The sequence below is a fragment of the Macaca nemestrina genome, chromosome 13 (assembly GCF_043159975.1).
Source record: "Macaca nemestrina isolate mMacNem1 chromosome 13, mMacNem.hap1, whole genome shotgun sequence".
Lineage (NCBI taxonomy): Eukaryota > Metazoa > Chordata > Mammalia > Primates > Cercopithecidae > Macaca > Macaca nemestrina.
In genome coordinates, this window is record NC_092137.1 from 39,747,489 (window position 1) to 39,770,891 (window position 23,403).

The 23,403-nt window shown below is 39.7% G+C and overlaps 1 protein-coding gene across 6 annotated transcripts in view; it reads left to right on the top strand.

Annotated features, from left to right (window-relative positions):
• LOC105464884 (transmembrane protein 178A) overlaps positions 1-19,229 on the top strand; it is a 53,497-nt gene extending 34,268 nt beyond the window's left edge. For 4 of the 6 annotated variants that reach the window (XM_011713000.3, XM_011712997.2, XM_011712998.3 and 1 more), the window contains exons 2-4: positions 5,634-5,747; positions 8,571-8,708; positions 18,272-19,229. In XM_011713000.3, the coding sequence (XP_011711302.1) occupies positions 8,603-8,708; positions 18,272-18,513 (348 nt within the window). In that variant the 5' untranslated portion in view covers positions 5,634-5,747; positions 8,571-8,602 and the 3' untranslated portion in view covers positions 18,514-19,229. Of the gene's footprint in view, positions 1-1,165; positions 1,346-5,525; positions 5,549-5,633; positions 5,748-8,570; positions 8,709-18,271 lie in introns of those variants that run through there. The other 2 variants (XM_071076594.1, XM_071076595.1) reach the window with 2 other exon arrangements.
• Positions 19,230-23,403: the final 4,174 nt, after the last annotated feature.

Below are 23,403 nucleotides of genomic sequence, written 5' to 3' on the forward strand. Positions count from 1 at the left end.
TGTTGTATTAATTGATTTTAATATGTTGAAACAATCTTGCATTCCTGAGATAAATCCCACTGGATCATGACGTACAACCCTTTTCAAATGTTGCTGAATTCGGTTTGCTAATATTTTGCTGACGAATTTTGCATATCTATTCATAAGGAATAGTATGTATTTTCCTTTTCTTGTGGTATCTTTGGTTTTTCGTATCAGGGTAATTACTGGCCTCATAGAAAGAAGTACGAAGGTCCCTTCATTTTCTGTTTTGTTGTTGTTGTTGTTGTTGTTGTTGTTGTTGTTTTGAAGAGTCTATGAAGGATTGTTAATTCTTCCTTAAACATTTGGTTAAATTTACCAGTGAAGCCATCTGGTCATGGAATTTTCTTTGTGGCAAGTTTTTACTAAGTTAATTACTAAATCAGTTTCTTTACTTATTATAGATGTGTTCAGATTTTCTGTTTCTTCTTGACTCAGTTGTCTTGGAGTTTTATATTTCTAGGTATATGCCATTTTATCTGTTTTATCTAATTTGTTGGCATGTAATTTTTCACTGTGTTCTCTTAAGCTTCTCTATATTTCTCTAAGATTGTTAGTGGTAGCCTCTGTTTCATTTCTGATTTTTGTTGTTGTTGTTTTGTTTTTTTGGAGACAAAATCTTACTGCATTGCCCATGCTGGAGTGCAGTGGCGCCATCTTGGCTCACTGCAACCTCTGCCTCCCAGGTTTCAACAATCTTTGTGCCTCAGCCTCCTGAGTAGCTGGGATTACAGACATGTGCCACCATGCCTGGCTAATTTTTTGTACTTTTAGTAGAGATTAGAGATGGGGTTTCCCTCTGTTGGCCAGGCTGGTCTTGAACTGCTGGCCTCAAGTGATCCATCTGCTTCAGCCTCCCAAAGTGCTGGGATTACGGGCATAGCCAAATTTTGGTTTTGTTTACTTTCTCAATTTTTAATTTTTCATTTTATGTATTTCCACCCTAGTTTTGTAATCTCTTTCCTTAGTGTGCTCTTCTTTTTCTAGTTTTTTAGGGTGGAGAGTTAGGATACTGATTTGAGCTCTTTTTGGTTTTATTTTTGTTTTGAGATAGTCTCACTCTGTCCCCCAGGCTGGAGTGCAATGGCGCAGTCTCAGCTCACTGCAGCCTACATCTCCTGGGCTTAAGCAATCCTCCTACCTCAGCCTCCTGAGTAGTTAGGACTACAGGTGCATGCCATCATGCCTGGCTAATTTTGTTTATTTTTTGTAGAGACAGGATCTCACTGTGTTGCCCAGGCTGCTCCCGAACTCCTGGGTTCAAGTGACGCTCCCACCTCAGTTTCTCTAGTGTTGGGATTACAGGCATGAGCTACTGTGCCAGGTGAGATATTTTTTTAATGTAGGCATTTACAGCTATAAATTTCCCTCAAAACATTGCTTTAGCTGCATCACATAAATTTTGGTATGTTGTAATTTTGTTTTTATTAATTTCAAAATGTTTTCTAATTTGCTCTAGTGATTTCTTCTTTACCTTATCGGTTATTTAGGAGTGTATTACTTAATTTCCACAAATTTGTGAATTTCCAAAATTTTATTTTATTATTTATTTCTAATTTCATTGCATTGTGGTGAGAGAACTTACTTTGTATGACTTTAATGTTTTTAAATTTATTAAGATTTATTTTATTGCCTACATATGGTCTATCCTAGAGAATATTCTATGTGCACTTGAAAAGAATGTGTATTTTGCTGTTGTTGGATGGAGTGTTCATAGATGTCTCTTGTATCTAGTTGGTTTATAATGTTGTTCAAGTCTTCTGTTTTTTGTTGATCTTCGGTCTAGTTGTTTTACTAGTATTGAAAGAGAAGTATTGATGCCTCCAACTATTATTATTGAATTGTCTATTTCTCCCTTCAATTCTGTCAGTTTTTGGTACTGCATGTATTTTGGGGCTCTATTGGTCAGTATATGTTTATGATTACTATATCTTCTTGATGGATAAACCCAGTTATTATAAAATATCTTTCTTTCTCTCTAGTAACAATTTTTGTCTTAAATTCTGTTTTGTCTGATATTAGTATAGCCATTTCATCTGTCTTTCAGTTACAGTTTTCATGGTATATCTTTTTCCATCCTTTAAAATTTCAACCTATTTATGTCTCTTGTAGAGAGATCCTTTAAAATTTCCATCCTTTAAAATTTCAACCTATTTGTGTCTCTTGTAGACATCATATAGTTGGATTATGTTGTTTTATCTACAATGCCAATCTCTGCCTTTTTATTGGAGTTTATATTTATATTTAGTATAATTTTTGGTAAGGTAGGATTTATATATGCCGTTTGTCTATTTGTTTTCTATATGACATATGCATTTTTTTCCTGTTTCTTCATTAATGTTTTCTTTTGTGTCAAATACGTGTTTTCTAACATAGCTTTTTAATTCTTTTTGTTGTCATTGTTTCATTTACTACATTTTTTTTTGTTATTTTCTTAGTTGTTGCCCTGTGGATTACAAGTGACGTCTTAATTTAGTTGGATTAATACCAATTGAATTTCAATAGTATATAAAAACTTTGCTTCTATATAGTTTCATCCCCACTCTCCTCCTCTGTACTATTATTGTCATACAAATTACGTGTTTATACATTGTATGCTGATCAACCAAGATTTATAATTATTGCTTTTTGTCTTTTAAATCAGATAGGAGAAAAAAAGCTGCAAACAAAAATACATTTATACTGTCTTTTATGGTAACTTATGTTGTAAACTTTATATGTGCTCTTTATTTTTTAAATATGAGTTCAGTTATTATCCTTCATTTCACCCTGAAAGACTCCCTTTAGTATTTATTTTTAGGCCAGGTCTCTCAGTTTTTGTTTAGCTGGGAATATTTTATTTTTTTTCTTCATTTCTGAAGGATAACTTTGATGCATATAGGACTCTTGGTTGACAGTCTTCTTATTTCTGTGTTTTGAATATGTCATCCTATTCCCTTCTGGCCTCCATGATTTCTGATGAGAAATCAGCTGATTGTGTTTCAAAGATTTTTTTGGTGTATATGATAATTTGCTTTTTTCTTGCTGCTTTCAAGATTCTCTGTCTTTGGCTTTCAACAGTTTGATTATGATCTATCTGGGTGTGGGTCTCTGAATTTATCTTATTTGTAGTTCCTTGAACTTCTTAGAAATGCAGGTTCATGTTTTTAATCAAATTTGGGAAGTTTTTGGCAGTTATTTCTTCAAATATTCTTTTTTGATCTTCCTTCTCTCCTCCTTTCTGCAGCTCTCATTATGCTTGTGATGGTGCCTCACAGGTCTCTGAGGCCCTGACCATTTTTAAAATCATCCTTTTTTCTTTATTTTTCTCAGATTGGATAATTTCAATGGACCTGTCCTCAAGTTTATTGCTTTTTTCTACCTCCTCAAAACTTCTTTTAAGCCTCTGATGCATTTTTCTTTTCAGTTATTATACTTTTCAACTCCAGAATTTCTGTTTTTTTCTTTTCAAGAATATTTCTGTCTTATTACTAATATTCTCTATTTAGTGAAACAGCACTCTTGTCCTTTCCTTTAGTTATTTGGATAGGTTTTCTTTACTTTGAACATATTTAACATAGCTGATTTAAAATCTTTGTAAGGTAAGTCCAATATTTGGGATCCCTCAGTGACAGCTCCTATTGACTGCTTCTTTTTTCTTATGCTTTGCATGTCTTGTACTTTTTTTGTTGAAAACTGGGAATTTGAAATAACGTACTATGGCAGCTCTGAAATGAGATTCTTGTCCCTCTCTAGGGTTGATTATTGTTTTTATTGTTGTTGCTGTTGTTTCTTTAGTGGCTTTCCTGAATGAATCCTATGAAGTCTGTATTCTTTGTCATAGGAGGGCCCTTAAGTCTCTGCTTGATTGGCTTAGTGGTAAACTAATTGTACGGAAATGTTCTTAGCCTGCTAAAACCAATAAACCTTCCAGTCTTTGCCAATGGGGTTTGTTGTGTGCGTGTTGAGTATGCCTTCAACTCTGCCGTAGCTTTCACTTCCTGCTTACAGAGCCTCAAGGTCAGTCTCAAATGGAATGATAGTTCTGAAGAATACAAATGTAAGCTATTACTACGTTTGTGGTCCTTTATCTGTCATTGTTCTCATACTATATTATTTTCCCTTTGGAAGCACAGGCATTTCCTGACTTATAAACAGCTAACTTACAAGTAAACAGCTACCTTTAATGCCTTAGACCTCACAACCACTGCCATTGGGCTCATGTTGACAAAACAAATAAAAAAAAAAAAGAACTTTGAATTTTGAGAAAATGTGTGGTTTCATAAAAAAAAAAAAAAAAGCTTTCAAAAATCAGAGATAGTTTGGGTAGTTTTTCTCAAAGGGAGATTCAAAGACTACCTGCATCAGAATTACTTGGGATGCTTGTTAAAATTCAGCTTCCTGGCTCCATCTCAAAACTTTTGATTCAATGTATCTGGGGTAGAGTCCAGGAGTTTAAATTTTTGACGAGTCACCTAGGTGATTCCTATGTACACTAATATTTGAGAAACTCCTTAGGGAAGATGATCCTGTAGGTACATTCACAGGAGGGACTGAGGTTCATGATGCAAATTGTGCACAAATATTAATCTCTTCCCTTCACTGTATAATCTTTTTAAAATTTCACTTTTATACACACTAAGATTCCACCAATTAGAAATTTATTTGCATCTATGAATATTTTTTTAAACAGCTGGCAGTGTTAAAGGACTAACAGTCACTCATGCTTTTTAAAAAATTAGTTTAATCAGATTGCATTTATCCAAACAACTGGCCAAGATGATTTAAAGTGAGAGAAGAACATTTTATAAGTTTTATAAATTTTGAGACAGAGTAGATACTTTTCATGAAATTCAGAAGCCTTTAGGAGAAGAGAATAATGGACCCATGTTAATTTATGCAGTAAAACATGGGTGTGTGAGGTGGGTGTGAGGAGGTAGAGAGTTACTAGATTAACCAATGTGTACACCTGCCCATGTCAAAATATTGTGCCTGGAGCTGGCCATACAACCAGATAGGGGAGGAAAATTATTTTCTTTCTTGTTTCTACTTTCAGTATTACCCTTTTTCTCAAGATCTAGAATTCAGGTCAGTATAATTTTATTAAGGAATTATATCAGTTGCACTAGGGTTAAATAGGCTTTTGAGGGTTGTCTGGAGATATAATCACCACCTAAACCATGTGGAAGGTTATCTTTATGGAAAAATGTCTTCTGGTTTCCAAATAACACACTTCGTAATGAACTTCATGAGGCTACCCATTTGAGAGTTTGAGACTGGATCAGATTCAGATATGTGATTTATCTGTGCTAATTTAAAATTCTAAGCTGATTTTCCCAACCATCTGTGTACTTTTAGGCCATTTCTCCTTGAGGAGTTTTGTGTTTAGGTAAAACAAACTCCATATCGGAAAACAATTAGGGGAGTATAGATCCTTATACAATTTAATACATTAAAAAATGAAACCTGATTTTAAACATTATTTTATGTTTTAGGTTTTCATTGCTCTGAATCAAGAGATTCTTATCTCATCTCCCATTCAACCCAGGTTAGGTTACAGTATTCTGCCTCAGGTCTCAGAATTCTGTTACAAATAAGCAGACTCGTAAATCGCGTTTCTTATTTCCTTCAAGGTATTGCGCAGCGATGCACGGCCATCAAGTACCACTTTTCTCAGCCCATCCGCTTACGAAACATTCCTTTTAATTTAACCAAGACCATACAGCAAGATGAGTGGCACCTGCTTCGTAAGTATTTCCAGGACAGGTTCAGAGAGGAAATGGTGTCTTTCTGAACAAAATTCCGACCACCCCTCTCACATCTAGACAGCAGGATGTTGTTCTTATCCTCTGGAAGCCTCTGGGCCCAATCAGATGTAGTCAGAGACTCAGAGGATCATTTCCCTATGCTGTGGACACAGCTTGCTTAAAAATAAAATGTGTGGAAACCTGGTATGAGGTCTTGTGAGATAGTCTGCCCTGGTAGCATCCACAGCTGCCTACTGAATCTTTTGTTTGCTGAGTCGTTGGGTGTAAGGACCTGCTGTATCCCTTGTCTTAGTAAACCAAGGAGATTATATGTTAGGGCTCTTATTTTTGTTTTGTATATACAATATTTATTTTAGCTACTGTGTTTATCTCCAACCTTTGTATTTCTGCTAAAATACCTTTATGAGTGTATGTCATAATTTTCTCAGAGGGTGTCTACATCTCAATGAAAGGAGCTACTCTTTTTCACTGTCAGGAAAATGTGAAACTCTAGAAAGGATCATGCAGTGTGAAACTAAAGAGGGCTGATATTTACCTAAAAACTGTTGCTTTAAGCTGCCTGATGATAGATAGCTCCCCAAAACAAAAAACTAAAGTGATTTTTTTGGTCTTTGCCCCCATCAGAGATTGACATTGTCATTTTCCAATGAAATAAGTAATGAGGACTTCAGGATCTTGTGTGGTGGCCAAAGCCACTGTAGAGAACTAATCAGAGTCTTATTCTGTAAGTCAATCTCTCTGAGGATTAAAAGGCTCTGTTCTGAATCTCAAACATATAAATGGAAGCTCTTCTGATATTGCCAGAGCAGTGGTCTAATATTATACATATTATGACAGGCAACTTTAAGACTTAATCATCTTTCCAGAGAGCTATGTAGTTATTGGCTCAGGTCAGGGAAGAAAAGATCATCATAGGAGCCTGAAAAAGAACCTTAGCTCTTTAATAGTTTGTAGCCTGTGATTGCCCAGCAAGCAATATTTGAAGATTCTTCTTTTAATCCTTCGTGGAGTTCTCATGGAAAGATGCTTTCAGCAGTCTCATGCATGTCTATTTCTAAGAAAGTCACACTTGGTGATCTGTAGCACATTTACTGTGTAAGATTAACATGACTGGTACTAATGCAAATCCCATGTGGATTATATCTGAACCTTGTGCCTTTTCAGAGTCACAGAAAATAGACTATTACTCAAACCACAGGAAATTTGGTAGGCTGTAAGATAATAGTGACTGAACCATTACATTTCCCCTGCTCAGATGTGGATGTCTCAAAAACTACTTATACCCTTAACATTAAACTCAGCATCTTCATATTATCACTGCCCCTGGCCCCTTGTTCATTGGTGTCCACATTTCTTCTTCTAGGCAGAAATACTCTCTTTTAATTTGGATGCTCTGAACTGGAAATGAGAAATCCCCCTTTAAAAAAGGGATGGTCTCTCTGTGGCTAAGATGCTAAGAGCAAGACTGGAAGCTGCTGTAATCCATCCTCGATGAAGCCACCCCTAATGCCCAGGAGCCACACAATAAAGTGATGGCTGCATGGGCACTTTCACTTTAGCAGAGCAGCCCACACTTCAAACAGTGTGATGTGCACCTTGTCTTGGCCCCATGTGTACACAGGTGTGCATGATCCACGTGCATTTGCCCACACCTGTTACCTGGCCTTGGGGGCAGCAGATGTATGCTTGGGATGTGTTGTTTTAAGAAGGATGATTGAAATTTAGCTAACAATTTTTAAAGTTAGATTTGTTTAAAAAAATCCTTTGAGATGGAGCTGTAAGGTAAATAAAAAAGATTAAAAAGTGTTTTTTTTAAAAACAAGGAAGAAAATGGAAAAAGTAAAATAGCTGGAAGGTAGGCAAGGTAAGTGCCGGTTTAGTAGTTGGAGGCAATGTCTGTCCAGGTACATGTAGTCAGCCTGCCTCTTGGTTTTGCCAGGGAGGTGGGGAAAGAGCTGGATTTCTGGCTCAGTAATCACAGTTGTGATTTTGCAATAGGCCAAACTTGATGGTTGGGCCACTGTATAGTGGAGACTTATCCTATTGGAATAGTACCTCCTTCACCTGGGTAAATGGATGCCCAGGTTGTGGGATCTATGCTTTAGGGGTGAAGGCATTTATGAGCAGATGTTTCAGAGGAAAGGGTGTTTATGAGCACATGTATCCTGTGTGCACTTTGCACCACTGTTCCAGTCACCACAATTACCTTCACTTTCTCAAATCGTTTTTGAAAATAGGCAGGAGTAGATTTAAATGAAGAAGTAAATAATTGGCATCTGTGGTGATCAGATAAAACCCTATTTCACAATAGCTTTTTTAGGCTCTTTCTCGTAAGCCAGATTAAGTACAGCCACTACCATGGGGATAACCTACATTTCTTTTTTTTTCCTTTTTAAAATTTCAATAGTTTTTGGGGTACAGGTGGTTTTTGGTTAACCTACATTTCTATTGCTCTGTTAAGGCTAACAGATATTTCTCAAACCCACCTCACTCTTGGTTTAAGTCATTTGACGTCTGTTACTCAGGTCTATCCTGGGCTTGTCCTCTAGTCTATTCTCCACTTGGTGTGGACTTCTCCATGGACTCAGAGAGGGTAGAGTCTGACCTTCCATTGGTTACACCCCATTAGTCCTCTTATGGAATGCCTGGGAAGAGTATTCCCTAAGCCTCCTCGCCCCGTAGGCTCTAAGCCTGTCCATGTAACTTGCTAATTTTCACAAGGTATACAAAGCCCTAATTCTCTAATTCTTAATGACTTTCCTGAATTCTGATTGTGAATGTCTGTGTCTGTTTTGAGATTAGATTTAAGAAGAATCACTGCTGGCTTCCTGGGCATGGCTGTAGCCGTCCTTCTCTGCGGCTGCATTGTGGCCACGGTCAGTTTCTTCTGGGAGGAGAGCTTGACCCAGCACGTGGCTGGACTCCTGTTCCTCATGACAGGTAGGCTGCACGTCTCAGGCCGTCCGCCCCGGCCAAGGTGAAGGCTGCTCTGCATGCGGCTAGCTAGTGTCGCTTTGTTATCTCCCTGTTAATTTTGTTTTCACCGTTAGAAAAACAACCAGAAGGTCATTTTGGCTTTGCTGGGAAATACAGAATTTAAGGAAAACAGTGGTGTGAAAAATGCATCCTCCATATCCCCACTGTGGCCTGTTAGTAGATTAGATGGAAGTGTCTTGGGTTTAATCTCTAAAATGAGCCCAGTCTGTTTTTTTGCTCTTCTTTCTTTTTTTGAGATGGAGTCTCACTCCGTCACCCAGGCTGGAGTGTAGTGGTGCGATCTTGACCCACCGCAACCTCTGTCTCCTGGGTTCAAGTGATTCTCCTGCCTCAGCCTCCTGAGTAGCTGGGACTACAGGCATGTGCCACCACACCTGGCTAATTTTTGTAGTTTTAGTAGTGTTTCACCATGTTGGCCAGGCTGGTCTTGAACTCCTGACCTCAGGTGATCCCCCCTCCTCAGCCTCCCAAAGTGCTGGGATTACAGGCATGAGCCACCACGCCCCGTTTTCTGTTCCTTATTTCTTACTGTGCCCCAAACCCTGGCCTGGACTCTTGGCAAACATGGGCCATTGCTTATGAGGTGCCCTCAAAGACAGAGGGGGATAGATCATCGCAACCCATCCCCTGGCTGGATGTCAATTCAAAGGTCATGCTTTAGTGATGTTGTCACTTTTACATACACAACACTCATTCATTTCACTCCACAGATATCCTTTGAGGACTTACTATGTACGAGGCACTGCTGTGAGTGCTAAAGACACACAATGAATAAGGCAGGCAAAATCCTTGTTCATTTTTATTGTGGAGAGACATAAACAATGATTTGTGGTCGTGATAAAAGCTGTGAAGAAAAGAAACAGGGTGAAATAGGGACTCAGGGAAGATCTTGCTGAGGTGGCGATTTCTGAGCTAATTCCTGAGAAGCAGCCGGTGGTGGGAAGAGCGCAGCAGACTGAGGAAACCACTAGTGCCAAACCGGAGAGAAGCAGCCAGTGGGACTGGAGGGGGTGAGGGACAGGATAGTATCACCTGAGGTGGGGGAAGTGGGCAGTGGCCAAAGCTTCAGGGCTTTGTCGGTCATGGTGGAGAGCTTGGATTTGAAGCTACGGGTGACAGATGCCCCTAGAAGGTTTGAAGCAAAGGAGTGACTTGATTTTTAAACAAGGGATTGGAAAGGGTGGGGGTGTGGAGACAGGGCTAGGATGTTTTTGACTAACAGCTAAAGGGTAGTTTTGTCTAAAAAGGTGCCAGGTGCTGAGTCGGTGGCTAATACTGACCGACGGTAGCTTCAGGGAAGAAATCTTTCCTTTCTTCTCCTCCTTCACAGAAAACTCCTGTATTAATGATTAGTGAATGCCAAATTAACTGGGCATTAACAGTTTCACGAAGTATACTCAGCAACAGAACGAATATTCCCCTAGATAGAGGGCCATTTTAAATAGGCTTATTTCCACTTGCCTGGAATTCTGTTATTCAAGTGACCACGCCTAGATTTCCTAGCACTTGTCACTGTAATGGGTCACCTAATTACGCCTGTGTTAACAGGAGGCGGCCACACCCCACCAGGGTTGCCACTGTTTGCTGACTGACTGTCTCTGAGGGCTGACAGATCGGGGGTGCTTTGCCCTCTGGCACGGTCAACCACCCTGCAGCCTTAAGGAACCCACTTCACAGGCAGGGATCCTTCCTTCTAACTCCCACTCGTCCCTGTCCCACTCCACGAAATGGTGCTGCAATTGGCAGTGATCTGGAATGTGGGGCATCATCACCAGCATCCTGGAACATTCAGAAGTCACATGGATCCTGCCTAGTTCTGAGCAGAAAACCAATTTAGGTTTTCTGGATTTTGGTGAATACACAGTGGCCACCAGGATTGTAGCACAGGGAGGCTAAAATGTTAGTTTCTGAGGTTTTAGAGGCGGATTTGGACCCTCAAGACCAGCCACTGGGTTCTTGCCCAAGGGATGCATTTAAAATCCAAATTATAGAGTAAAGCAGACAAGGGCAGCAAAGAATCAGAGAGGACTGCACTGCACGGAGGATTCCTTTATGCTTCTGCTGGGGCTTAGTGATTATTTGAAAATCTCCCCTGTTTTCTTCTCTCCCTTTATTTAAGCCCCCATTTTTCTGACTCTTGTCTCCATAAATATCGAAGAGGTACAGATGTGTTGCCTCCCAACCCTGGAAAGGCCCCATACCACTCCTCTTGTCAGGGGATTTGTTAGAACTTTTGTTAGAACTAAAGATTCTAACAATTGCTAGAACTAAAATAAATTGCAAGGCCATGAAAGCCTACTGAGTGCTCCTTGGGAGACTGAGGGGCCAGTCTGGTTTTAAATGAAAGGAAGTTGAAGGTTCAATGGCAGGTGGGCACAGAGGAGAGGCAGGAGTTTCCTGGGCGAGCTCCACCTCTTCCTGTTCTCAACTCTTATTTTGGATCCATGTGTGGATTGTACCTCCGGACCAGAGGAGCTCAGGAGTCCTCAGGATGGAGCATGGGAAGCTCCTATGTAATTGTTAGGCAACATCAAAACAAGCAAAGCAATACCCACAACAGAAACCACCACCACCACCACCAACAACAACAACAACATCAAAAACCCAAATAATAAACTTGAAGTTTGATGACCAGTTCTGAAGGACTGATAGATACAACCTAACATTGTTAACATTGTTCTGTTGTTTTGTTTAGTTTCGGTTGCCCAAACAGCATTATTGAAATTAAGGGGGAATCCACTTACAGACCTCATCACCTGAAAACAAAACAACCTTTTTTCAATATTTCCCTTATTCTGGACCAAATCTTGTCATGTATTTGCTTCATTGTAAGCAAAGAAGAAAGGAAAAGGAAGGAGAAGAAAAGGGGAGGGGATGGAAGAGGGGGAGAGGAGAAACATGTTTTTCCATGGAGTGGATATGCTCTGCTGGATTCACCTGTTCTGTTGCTATGGGATTCAGGGGGGTTTGTTTTGTTTTTGTTACTACAAATAATGCCTTGAAATTTCCTTTGCAAACACTGAGACAACCACGTCAATCTACTGCATGAGATAAATTAGCTGTAGAACGTTCATATGCAGGAGATGAGTGCAAAAAAAGGGTTAAAAGAATCCATTTTAATTAAGCAGAGTGTCTTTAGCCACTCAACTCAGCATCCTTCCCACAGAGTTTTGATGCTAAACTTAGCCCCTTCTAATGCTCTGCCATCTTCATTCTCTGCCTGAACTTATTAGCTAAACTTTCAAATGAAGAACATCAACCATGTGACAGGTTGGGCGGTTAAAATGGAAACGTTGGAACAATCTTTCTCCTTCTGCCTTATTGATTGCACAGACAGGTCTTGATTACCACATGTGACACAGCAGCCCTGCTGACTGTCGATGCACATCTGGAGCCAGGTCTCGCCCCCTTTCCTCTTCCCTGGGGCCATGCAAGGGTCCTCCCAGAGGGCCAGGGCCAGCTTGCACATCCCCCATGGGCCTTCAATTTAGACTTTGGATGTCACACCCTCTGAGGTTACACACACACAGGCACAGAAATATACACAGGCGATTGAGGGAATAAGATTCTCATCTTCCAGCCTTGAGCTTCTGCCCATTACTAGACTATACTGCTTTCAGTGTACTGTGAATGAATATTTCCACCTATATTATTAAGTGATGCATTCTATTTGATGGATATAATAAATATACTTATTATAATTTAAGTTACAAATCTTTTAAAAGGTTATTCAGTGCAAACATTTTTAAACACTTTTTTAGGTCTCTGTTGTAGGATTTTTAGTATTTTTTTAATTCACTAGGTGTCTTAAAAAATGGATAAAGCTTGGGCCTCCCTTGGTGGGGGTCTCACTGCTCACCAAATTCATTCACCTTCACAGGCTGCGCCTTGAGTGGCCAACTGGAAGATCACACACAGCATGAAACACTCCCTTCCTGACAGCAGAGACAGAGAAGACAGAGTCCAGGCAGCCCTAGCAGAGCTCCAGGGACAGTTAACACCCACCCACACTGGTTATTCATTCTTTTGTTTCAATGAATCAAAAAAAAAAAAAAAAAAAGACTCCGCCATGGTAGGTGTATTGAATTATCTAGATTATCCATTGATTATGACCTGAAACTACAGGTCCATGATACTTTTTCTATAACCTTGGGGGCCAGGTGTGTTTTATAATTCAGGATTTAAAAAATTTATTTTAGAAGAGTAACACAGTGCATATATCCTGTGTTATTTAACACCCTCAGCAAGATCTGGGGTGGCATCTTGCAATCAAATACATTAACATTCCTGTAGCTAAACACATGAATATTCACACTAAATGGGATCAGTAAGAACTAGAATAGCCTATGTCAGACCAGGCCAGGATTTGCCACTAAAGAGATTGCTTCAGTCTTTCAGATTGGATGCTTTCAGATTGGATGCTTTTGGGATTTAGGAATTGCATTGTGTGTGTGTGTGTGTGTGTGTGTGTGTGTGTGTGTGTGTGTGTGTGTGTGTGTAAGAGTTTGTTTCTCTCTGTTAGTACTGCCAGTCAGTTAGGACAATATAGGAATGGCTTTTTGAGTAATCTGTGTGAAAACTAGCAGAAGGCATTTGAAGGAAGACCAAAGAGATCAGAAGGATGGGCAGGCCACCTTTTGAAGGAGTAGGGGGAAAAAAATCAATGTTCATGCCTTTGGGTGTTGTAGTTACATTATTTATCAAGCAGGCTAAACAGGGTGAAGCAACTTCCACTCCTTTCAGTCTTTTAAGGACATTAAAAAATGGTGATCAAAAGAATGGGCCCCGTTACCCTAATTGCATCTTACCAGCTGGTACCATGAAGATTTTAGGGTAGGAAATTAGGTTGATGATTGTGGGGATGGTAGCACAAATTTACTTCTGTCCTGATGTGAAAATATCCCTTCTAGCCCTATAATTCTGTGATATCGTGGTATCTTCTAATTATGAATATTGGCAGAAAACCTTTTAATATTTTATAAGAAAAGTAGTTGCATGCAGGGCTTGTCAGGAAACCAGTAATTTATTCACTTTTTTGAAGATGCTGCCGGCAGTAGTAAGGACCGAGCTCAGGACTCAGGAACCTCTCTCTCTCTCTCTCTCTCTCTCTCTCTGGGGGCCACCAGCTGGCTGAAGAGTATCAGCTAGGCAGGGGAGAAGTGGAAAGGAAGGGAAAGCCTCAGAGAAGAATGGAGGAGAGACCACCTTTCTCCCCATGGATCTTCAGGAAGGACCATTAGATTTTGAACTTTCAGAATGCAGAGGTGATGCCTTATTAATCCTTCCATACTCCTTTCACATACCTTGCATTAATTAGATTGCTGCCAATGAAAATGCAGCATTATCAGAAATAACTTGCTACATAGGTAATCCCTACTTGGGGTAGTTTGCGACGAACTGACTCTTAAGTTGGTAGAACTCAACGTATGGCAGAATTCAGTTTCATTCAGGTTTTCTTGACTCCATGTGCCCAGCTCTGTTGGACTCCACGCAGAACTTATGGGAAGTCTAAGAGATCTCTATGACCTCTTCCTGAGATGCATACAGGAAAGTGGAGTGGAGAGGTTGCTTGAAGTTCCTGACCACATCAGTGTTGAACTGAGTCCAGCTGTGACCAAAAAGAGCTCATGAAACTTAACTATCTCTAATATACCAGAACTAGGTTTGGGACATGGTAGATACTCGATAATTGTTGAATAACTTATTGAGTAACACCTAGAATAGTACAATCTTGCTAAAACCTATAAAAAAGCTAAAAATATATTTTGTGCATGAGTACACACACACACATACACACACGTGTGCGGAACATTATGGGCTTTGTGTCCCCTCAAATACATTTGTTGATGTCTTTGCCCCCACCTCAGAATGTGACAGTATTTGGAAAAAGGGTCTTTAAAGAGAAAATTAAGTAAAAATGAAGTGATATGGATGGGCCCTAACTCAGTATGACTGCTGTCCTTATGAGAAGAGGAGATTTGGTCATGGTGATAGAGGAGAGACTGTGTGAAGACACAGGGAGAAGATGGCCATTGACAAGCCAAGGAGAGAGTCCTAAGTTTAAAAAGCCAACCCCGCTGACACCTTGACCTTAGACTGTAGCCTCTAGAATTGTGAGAAAACAAAGTTCTGTTGTTTAAGCCACCTAGTCTGTGGTAGTTGGTTATGGCAGCTCTGGCAAACTCATGCATATGAGTACTATAAGACATGTATGTGGAACCTAACGTAGAATTCCACACTCTCAACATTGACCTAAAACTATTAATTCAGCTACAGTAAGAATGCTTTCGTCATTTCAAACAATGCTTTTTCTTGATGTCTTTGAATTTAGATTTTTTGTTTTTTTTTTTAAAATATCTTGAATGGGTTAGGCTTCTTTTACAAAAGCCTTGTTGGAAAAGTTGGAAACAATGCTTTTCTCCTCTTAGTACATTTCATTGTAATCATCACACATTCCTGCCCATCTCACAAATCATAGTGGTGGCAGCTATGCATGTGCAAACATTCTTAGAAATGTGAGGGTCTGAAAAGGAAGAGCTCCTAAATATGGTTTTCTTGTCACTCTTTCCTGCCCTGCTTTCCTCTTACTAAGAACAACTTCGAGAGCACTTTGAAAGGAGAAGAGATGTTACGGAAGGGCAAGCTATAGGGGCATTTGTGGGAAGGGGGATGGATAGAGAGGGGACATACTTGTGGGCTGATAGGCCTCCTCTCCACCACGCTCAGCTGAGTGAATAAAGGCAACAATAAATAAAACAAGTCTGCATCAAAGTTTGATGCATGCCGTGTTCCGAAAAAACTTAACTGGCATAGAGATGCCACTTAAATTAATACAAATAAATAAAGTAAGACAAAGGGATAATCAGGTTTCCAAGGCAAGATGGATCCAAGAGTGAGATTAGAAGCCAAAAGCATGCCATGAAATCCCATACTTTTGCTCATGGTGGGCTATAGATTTAGCTTTAGGGAGCGTCAGTGCTCTGGCAACTTGGACAAAGAAAAATTCTATTAGTGACATCATTCACAGTGTCCATGAGGTAAGCACAAATCAATTCCCCAGGAAAAGCACAACCATCCATGACATTGAGGGCAGAGAGAAATCATTCTGGTTAAATCCTCAGATTAGATTCTTTCTTGTAATTCTTTTCTATTCAGTATGAACCGGTGGTGTAATGATAGAATTCATGTCATGAAAAGCAATTTTATGGGGTTGGCAGGTGAGAGGAGCTAATAAAATAAATGTTAAGTGTAAAATCAAAGGGAGTATATATAGAAAGATAAGTACATAGGACATTCCATTTTCATTTAATTGCATAAGCTGAGTACTAGATTCACTAGGAAGTTTTAATAAATGTTCTTGTTTCATGTTTCATTTTGGAATAACAGAATCACAGAAATTTGACACTTTTAGGGACTTCAGTAATCAAGTTTCCTACTCTTTTTTTCCTAGATGAAGAAACCAAGGCTCAGAGAGGTTAGGTAATTTCAAGTTTGCACAGTGTTTAGTAGAGCTGGAAACTAGAATACTTACTTCTCACATCCCAACCCAATGCACTTAGACATCAAAGGATGCTTAAAAGTTTAGGTTTGAACTCAAGCTTTCATAGGTCATTAAAACTATGTTACTTGTAAACATGCTTGCTTTTAGGCGTTCAGCTGTGTGCAAACAGCTAAATGCAGAATACAGTTGTTTTTCCTGTGAAGATGTCATTGTTCTATTATTCTGTTTTACTTGTTGATGCTCCAAAGATTATTTTTTTTCTAACTGCCTATTGTTCTACTACCAGCATTTATTAAAAGGGCTTTGTTATAAATAAAAACTGCCTTTGTTTTGGTGCCAGTGAAAACATTTGTGTAGATCTAAGAACATTTGCTTTTCACAAGGTTTGAGAAAAGTGGAGTATTCTTTTTTGAATGGTCCATTACTTTATGAGAGAATTATTTCCATCTCAATTTTTCTCTTTGAGAACTCAAAGTGATACGTTTGCTATAATAAATTGGAGCAAGAAGTCAGAAGAAAAGATTTTATCCTTTTTAGTAAAACAGAATCACTTTAGAGTTTAAATGCAGAATTAAGCAAAGAGTAGGAAATATCAAATTATCTCAGATCAAGTGTCCTTTTAATTTAGGACATTTATTTTCTAAATGCACATTTGGAAAAGGAGTCAGGCAGTGTGCTCTTACATGATTTGAATGGAGGCAGAATTCTAACATTTTAAAGATGGCATTAAGGTGGTCTTTATTTCCTCCAAATTGCTGCCTGCTCTGAATTTGTTTTTCTGCTAGCATTTCTAATCTCCAAAGCTATAGGTTAAAAAAGGGTGGTGGGTAGGGGGTGGGGAGCTTTGAGGGGGTTGGAGAGGTAATCTGCTACTTTTAGCTCTCTCTTTTCAGTTTCAAAATCTGTGTCTGTTTCCAGTGGAGATGCTACATGTATCTGTAAGGATGCCAAAGGAATTTTCCAGCCAATAAATGTTATCTCTGTTGTATGCAGGATAAACCAGACATGAAGAAGAGATGTGTAGGATTCAGAACAGAACTGGACATTCTGATACTTGATTGGGTGCCAGTTTCTGTTTTTATTATTCACCACATTCTGATCCTCTGCTTATCCAAAAGGAGCATCTTGAGGGTTCATTGTGGTACAATAGAAGCACCTATATCCACATGACTTGAGTAGTAAAAATCCTGTGTTTGGGGCTTATGAAGCATTTTTAAAATCAGTTCTGATTTTAGTGTTGCAGAGGGAAAATTACATACACACGCATTGGTCTAAAAAGCAATGCTTTGGATCTGTCCGTATTCCTTATGTCGCTCCAGTTGCCTCCATTTTGAATGGTGAAAGTGGATGATCTCCTTAGTCAGCTATTTTACACCAATTCCATATTGCTGGACTTAATTTATACTATTTAAAAGCATTCATTCATTGAAAAAACCCATTTGTTGAGGCCCTGGTATATGTAAGACTATGCCTTAACAAAAAAGATTTAGCTACTTGTATGAATTCATCTAAAATATTATTTAAGGCAACATGATAAATACTTTGATAATGTTAATTGAAAAAGAAAGCATACTTTGTATAATGATTATAACAGAATAAGTGTATGAAAATAGGTGGAGAGTGAAGGAAAATGAAAACTATTTTGTGCTTGATTTGATGATAGAAGTTTTTCTTTTAAAAATACAACTTTTGCTTTTAATAATAAACAAATGAATTCCAATATATATAACCATTCGAATTAGATAATTCTGAATAATGCAGGTTATCAGAATTTTCCTATCTTTTTCACTCCTGCGTCTCCACTCCCTAGTGTAGGGTCTGGCACACAGAAGTGTTGCCGGTGTTTGTCAAATGAATTAATTCAAGTAAAAGAATTACAGATCATTTGTGAATTTGGAGTGACCGCCTCAATGGTTGATCTGATTTTCATAAAGGCCTGTCTGGCATTTGTCTTGTAACAGGCAAACTGTAACTAATCATTCTGTTCTCTTTGTATTATTTATAGGGATATTTTGCACCATTTCCCTCTGTACTTATGCCGCCAGTATCTCTTATGATTTGAACCGGCTCCCGAAGCTAATTTATAGCCTGCCTGCCGATGTGGAACATGGTTACAGCTGGTCCATCTTTTGCGCCTGGTGCAGTTTAGGCTTTATTGTGGCAGCTGGAGGTCTCTGCATCGCTTATCCGTTTATTAGCCGGACCAAGATTGCACAGCTAAAGTCTGGCAGAGACTCCACGGTATGACTGTACGCACTGGGCCTGTCCACAGTGCGAGCGACTCCCTGAGGGGAACGGCGCGGAGTTCAGGATTCCAAGCACAAAGCGGTCTTTTACATTCCAACCTGTTGCCTGCCAGCCCTTTCTGGATTACTGATAGAAAATCATGCAAAACCTCCCAACCTTTCTAAGGACAAGACTACTGTGGATTCAAGTGCTTTAATGACTATTTATGCTTTGACTGTGAGAATAGGGAGCAGTGCCATGGGACATTTCTAGGTGTAGAGAAAGAAGAAACTGCAATGGAAAAATTTGTATGATTTCCATTTATTTCAGAAAGTTTGTATATAACAATTACCTGAGAGTCATTTCTATTTGCAAAAGGATTCGTAACAAAGCAAGTATAATTTTCTTGTCATTGTATCATGCTTGTTAAATTTTAATGCAGCATCTTCAGAACTTGTCCTGATGGTGTCTTATTGTGTCAGCACCAAATACTTGTGCATTATTTGTGGATGTTCCTTGTCACAGGAAGATTCTTCTTCTGTTGCCTTATTGTTTTTTTTTTTAATTGAAGTCTCTTCTCCGTCTTTGTACTGGAATCGAAATCATAAGATAAACAGATCAAACGTGCTTAAGAGCTAACTCGTGACACTATGCAGTATTGTTTGAAGACCTGTTGTTCAACCTCCGTCTCTTTATGTTAACTGGATTTCTGCATTAAATGACTGCCCCCTTGTTAATCTGGGTGTGTTTTCCTATGTCTTTTAGCTGTATCAACAGGTCTCCCTAGCTACGAGGACAGATGAAAACTCCGTTGTTTTAATAAGACTCTTATTAAGACTTAGTAATTGCTTCATTTCAATTAGGTTGGGCATCATTATCTTTTGTAGCAACCACACACTTGCTGTTGACAAAAGATGTCATTTTCAAACTTGTTTTTAAACCTTACTATACTATTTAAAATTTTCTTCTCTCATTCTGTTGCTCTCCCTTTTTCCCCCTTTCTCTCCCTCTTCCTCCCCTGTTTACCATCTGCCTGGTATGTATCCAGTCATAAGGGTACATGATCTTTGTTTTTGTTCTTGGACCTCTTACAGCAGCGATTTTCAACCTTGGCTGCCCAGAATCACCTGGTGAGGTCAGCTGTACCTAAACTGGGCCTCACCCCAGAGCAATTAACTCAGAATGTCCACAGCTGGGCCTAGGCTTGAGCATTTTTGAAAAAACATCCCAGATGATTCTGATCCACAGCTGCGATTGAGAGCCACTCGTTTGGGCCAGAGCTGTGGTTATCTCCTTAGCTACTAACCAAGTGAACTCGCTTATGTAGCAGTTACTATGTGCCAGTAACTGGGCTGTGGTGTCATTTCCCGTAATCCTCTCCAAAGCTCTATGAGGTAAGTGCTGTTATTTTACATTACTCATAAGCTGAGGATCAGACTCAAAACATTCGCTTATTTTTTTCTCAATCCTTTTTCCTCTGTGTGGGTTTTGGGACAACAGTTAAAATTCTTCCGTTCTCTTATCTTTCAGTGGAGGGGTGGGCACTCGCCGACTTCTAAGTTTTTCCTTTTAACTCCAACCCTTATCCCCGATTCTATACACAATGTAGGATAAACATGGCCTATAAAATAGAAGACGCCATGTCCAGAAGTAAGATGCTGTTTCAGATTTTAATTTCATAAAAGATTTTTGTTTCTTCTTTATAAAAACTGATTTCGTCCTCATAAAAGGAAAATGATCATCTACTCCCAAAGAATAGAGTCTGATTTCCAAGTGGCAGTGTCCACATATTGTCACGTAAGGGCCGAAAGGGGCTGGAGGATGCCGGCGACCACACCATCTCTGGCTCCGTGGCTCCAAGGCACAGCACAGGCTTGTGAGTATATTCACTGGCACTCTCTCAGGCCTTTTAATATACCAGTCCCTCTGGATGAGAAAAGAGACGTTTAGAAAGGGGCAATTATTTTCACTTATTATGTGGGAAATTCTCAAAGCAGGAGAGCTCTTTCTTTGAAGTCTTCTTTAAAGATCCCCATAGAAGATGTCAAGACTCTTGGACATTTATATTCCAACCAACAAAGCAGTGTCTGAGTGAGTAACTTTTGAAGTTTCAGAGAAGTTTCCTAGGGGTTTGAGGTGAGAGTAGAAGAAAGCCTTGCGGTGGCAGGAGGTTGAAGGGTTCACACACCAGAAAGATTTGTCCCGAAGCCAGGGGAGTTCACTTAGGATTCAAACCAGTGCTGGCAAGGACTGAGGCTCCCTGCCTTCCAGCCGAAGTGAGCTTGAAGCAACCAACGTGCCAGGCCAAGGTTCCTTGCTTTCTACGTACTGTCACGGAAGTGTGGGCAAATGTTGCCAGTGCTGGGCATTTGGCCCTGAGTCCTTGGGCTTCTCTTAGGAGTTTTTTCTTAACTGGCTTGTGAATGAAGAATGATTGAAATGATTGCACAGTACTGTGTGGGACAGAATAATGTATTGAAATCCTTTGTTCTATGTTCTCTCTGTCCACACACTGCTCTTTTTTAACAGCCTTGTCCTTGGTTTATTTGCCGTATTAGAACCGCTGTTGTCCATTCTGGGGAAACCCTCCCTCATCTTTCAAGGACCACCATGGTCCTTGATAATCAAGATTTCCCAGGATATGGGAAACCTCCATAGAACATAATAGCCCCCATAACGTTTCTTATGTAGTCAACAAATATTTACTGAATGACTATTATGTGCTTACATTCTAGCACTTGGGAAACATTAGTGAGGCAAAACAAAGGTTCTTGCCCTGGTAAAGCTTATGTTCTAGAAAAATGCAGTGAAGGACAAGTGAAAAAAATTAAGGTTACTCTTTTTGGCCCTAAATTGTTTTATAAGTCCAGGGTTATTCAGTTATTAAAATAAGTTTCTTTTAAATTACATTCCCATTGGCTGTGCATTTCATACTTCACAACATTCTCATTATTTGAATCTAGCCCTGGCAAGATAAAAAATACTTTTTTTGTGGAGGTTGGGGGTGGGGGCTGGGGGATGCCTCTTAAAGATTTCTTGTTCGAAATTGAAGTCTGAGAATGACAAAAGTGTGCCCCACAGGTGAGCTAGGGGAATAAAAATCTGGGAACCTGCGACTCAGGTGAATGGGGATCCACGAGCTCAAAATATAACACCTGATGGAGGCTGGCGCAGCTGGGATGCTCACGCTGCTTGGGCACCCACCCCCTCCGGGTCTTTGCTCAGGCTCTTTCCTCTGCTGGGGACACCCACTCCTCTGCCTGGCTTATTCTGACTTTTCCTTGTGTCTCAGCTTCTACACAACACTCCTGGACACCTCCTCAAACATGCTGCACTGCTTCAACTCCTTTCCTGATCAGTTACGCTCTGCATGTGAATTGCCTGGTAACCCCTAACCAGATCATAGACTCTTATAAGGAGGAATCTGTGCCTTGTCCTGGTGCTCAGCCTGCCCAGTGCCTGGTACACCATAGGTGCTCTTCAGTCTTTGTGGAATCAATACATGGATTCAGAGTCACAGATAAACTCTTTTCTTTCCTGGACAGAGCTGACTCCCTTAGCACCAATTTTAGGGAACCCATAAAAAATATACAGTAGTGTGATGAAGCTAAATGGAAAGAATATAGCTTGGCAAGCAAGGAAGCCTCATTAGAATAATTAAAGGGACTATTAACCCAAACCAACCTAGACATAACTTAAAATGTGTTATGAACTACTATGGAACATTTATTTGATGGCTCAAACATTATTAAGTTAGTAACCTCAATATGGTTCTACACCTTGTTTTAAAGCGTTCTCATTTACGTGCGTGTGTTTTAAATCTCTAATTGGAATTCTGAAAGGAATGCTTCAGAAATGACTTCCTTTGAATGCAAATAGCTATCCTGACCAAGAACACACTTAAATTGCATATGAATTTCTCTGGGGCCTTGTCCTTTGACTGGAAGAAGAGGAAGTTTTCTGTGCTGCATGCAGGACAGACACAAATGCTTGAAGATGCTCAGGGCAACCAAATGCATACTGGCAACTTGGCCATGCAATACATGCTCCTCTTAATGTGCAACCTGTATTTTGCCAGGCATCAAAGCAAGATTTCTAATTGTCCTAAAACATTAGAATATGTCTGCCTGGAACCCCTGTAAGAGGAAAACAGATTGGCTGGCTATAAAATAAGATAGCATTTTTACTGTTTTTATTTCCCATTTTTTTCTCCCCTTCAGCCTTCACTGTAAAGTATCGCCTGCTACTATAAGGTCTGGCTATGCTTGGTTTCTCTCAGGTCTCTAAGTGAATGTTTTGCAGAGAGGAAGGAGACAGGACCATGAGTCTAGAGCAGAAAGAACAACGGAACAGTGGTGCAGGTGAAGTTGCCGAGATAGGCAGAGGCTTGCTGGCCGCAGCAAAGAGTCTGGGTTTTACTCTGCTAATAGAAAACAAATGGCCTAAAAAAGGATAATGATGTGATATGATTTCCACTTTAGGACTATCAGTTGGCCAGGTGTGGTGGATCACACCTGTAATTCTAGTGTTTTGGAAGGCTAAGGCTGGAGGATCTCTTGAGTCCAGGTGTTCAAGACTAGGCTGGGCAAATAGTGAGATCCTGTCTCTCTAAAAACATTTTTAAAATCAGCTGAGTGTGGTGATACATGCCTGTAGGCTTAGCTACTCGGCAGGCTGGGGCAGGAGGATTGCTTGAGTCTAGAAGCTATTGAGCTATGATCACACCACTGCACTGCACTCCAGCCTGGGTAACAGAGTGAGACTAGTCTCAAAAAAAAAAAAAAAAAAAAAAAAAAAAAAAAAAAAAATTCAGTGTTGCCACTGCTGCTGGATGGAGAATGGATTTAAAGAGGCACAACTAGAGGTGAAAAACCCAGTTAGGAAGGAGGATGTTGCACAGGAACCCTGGAA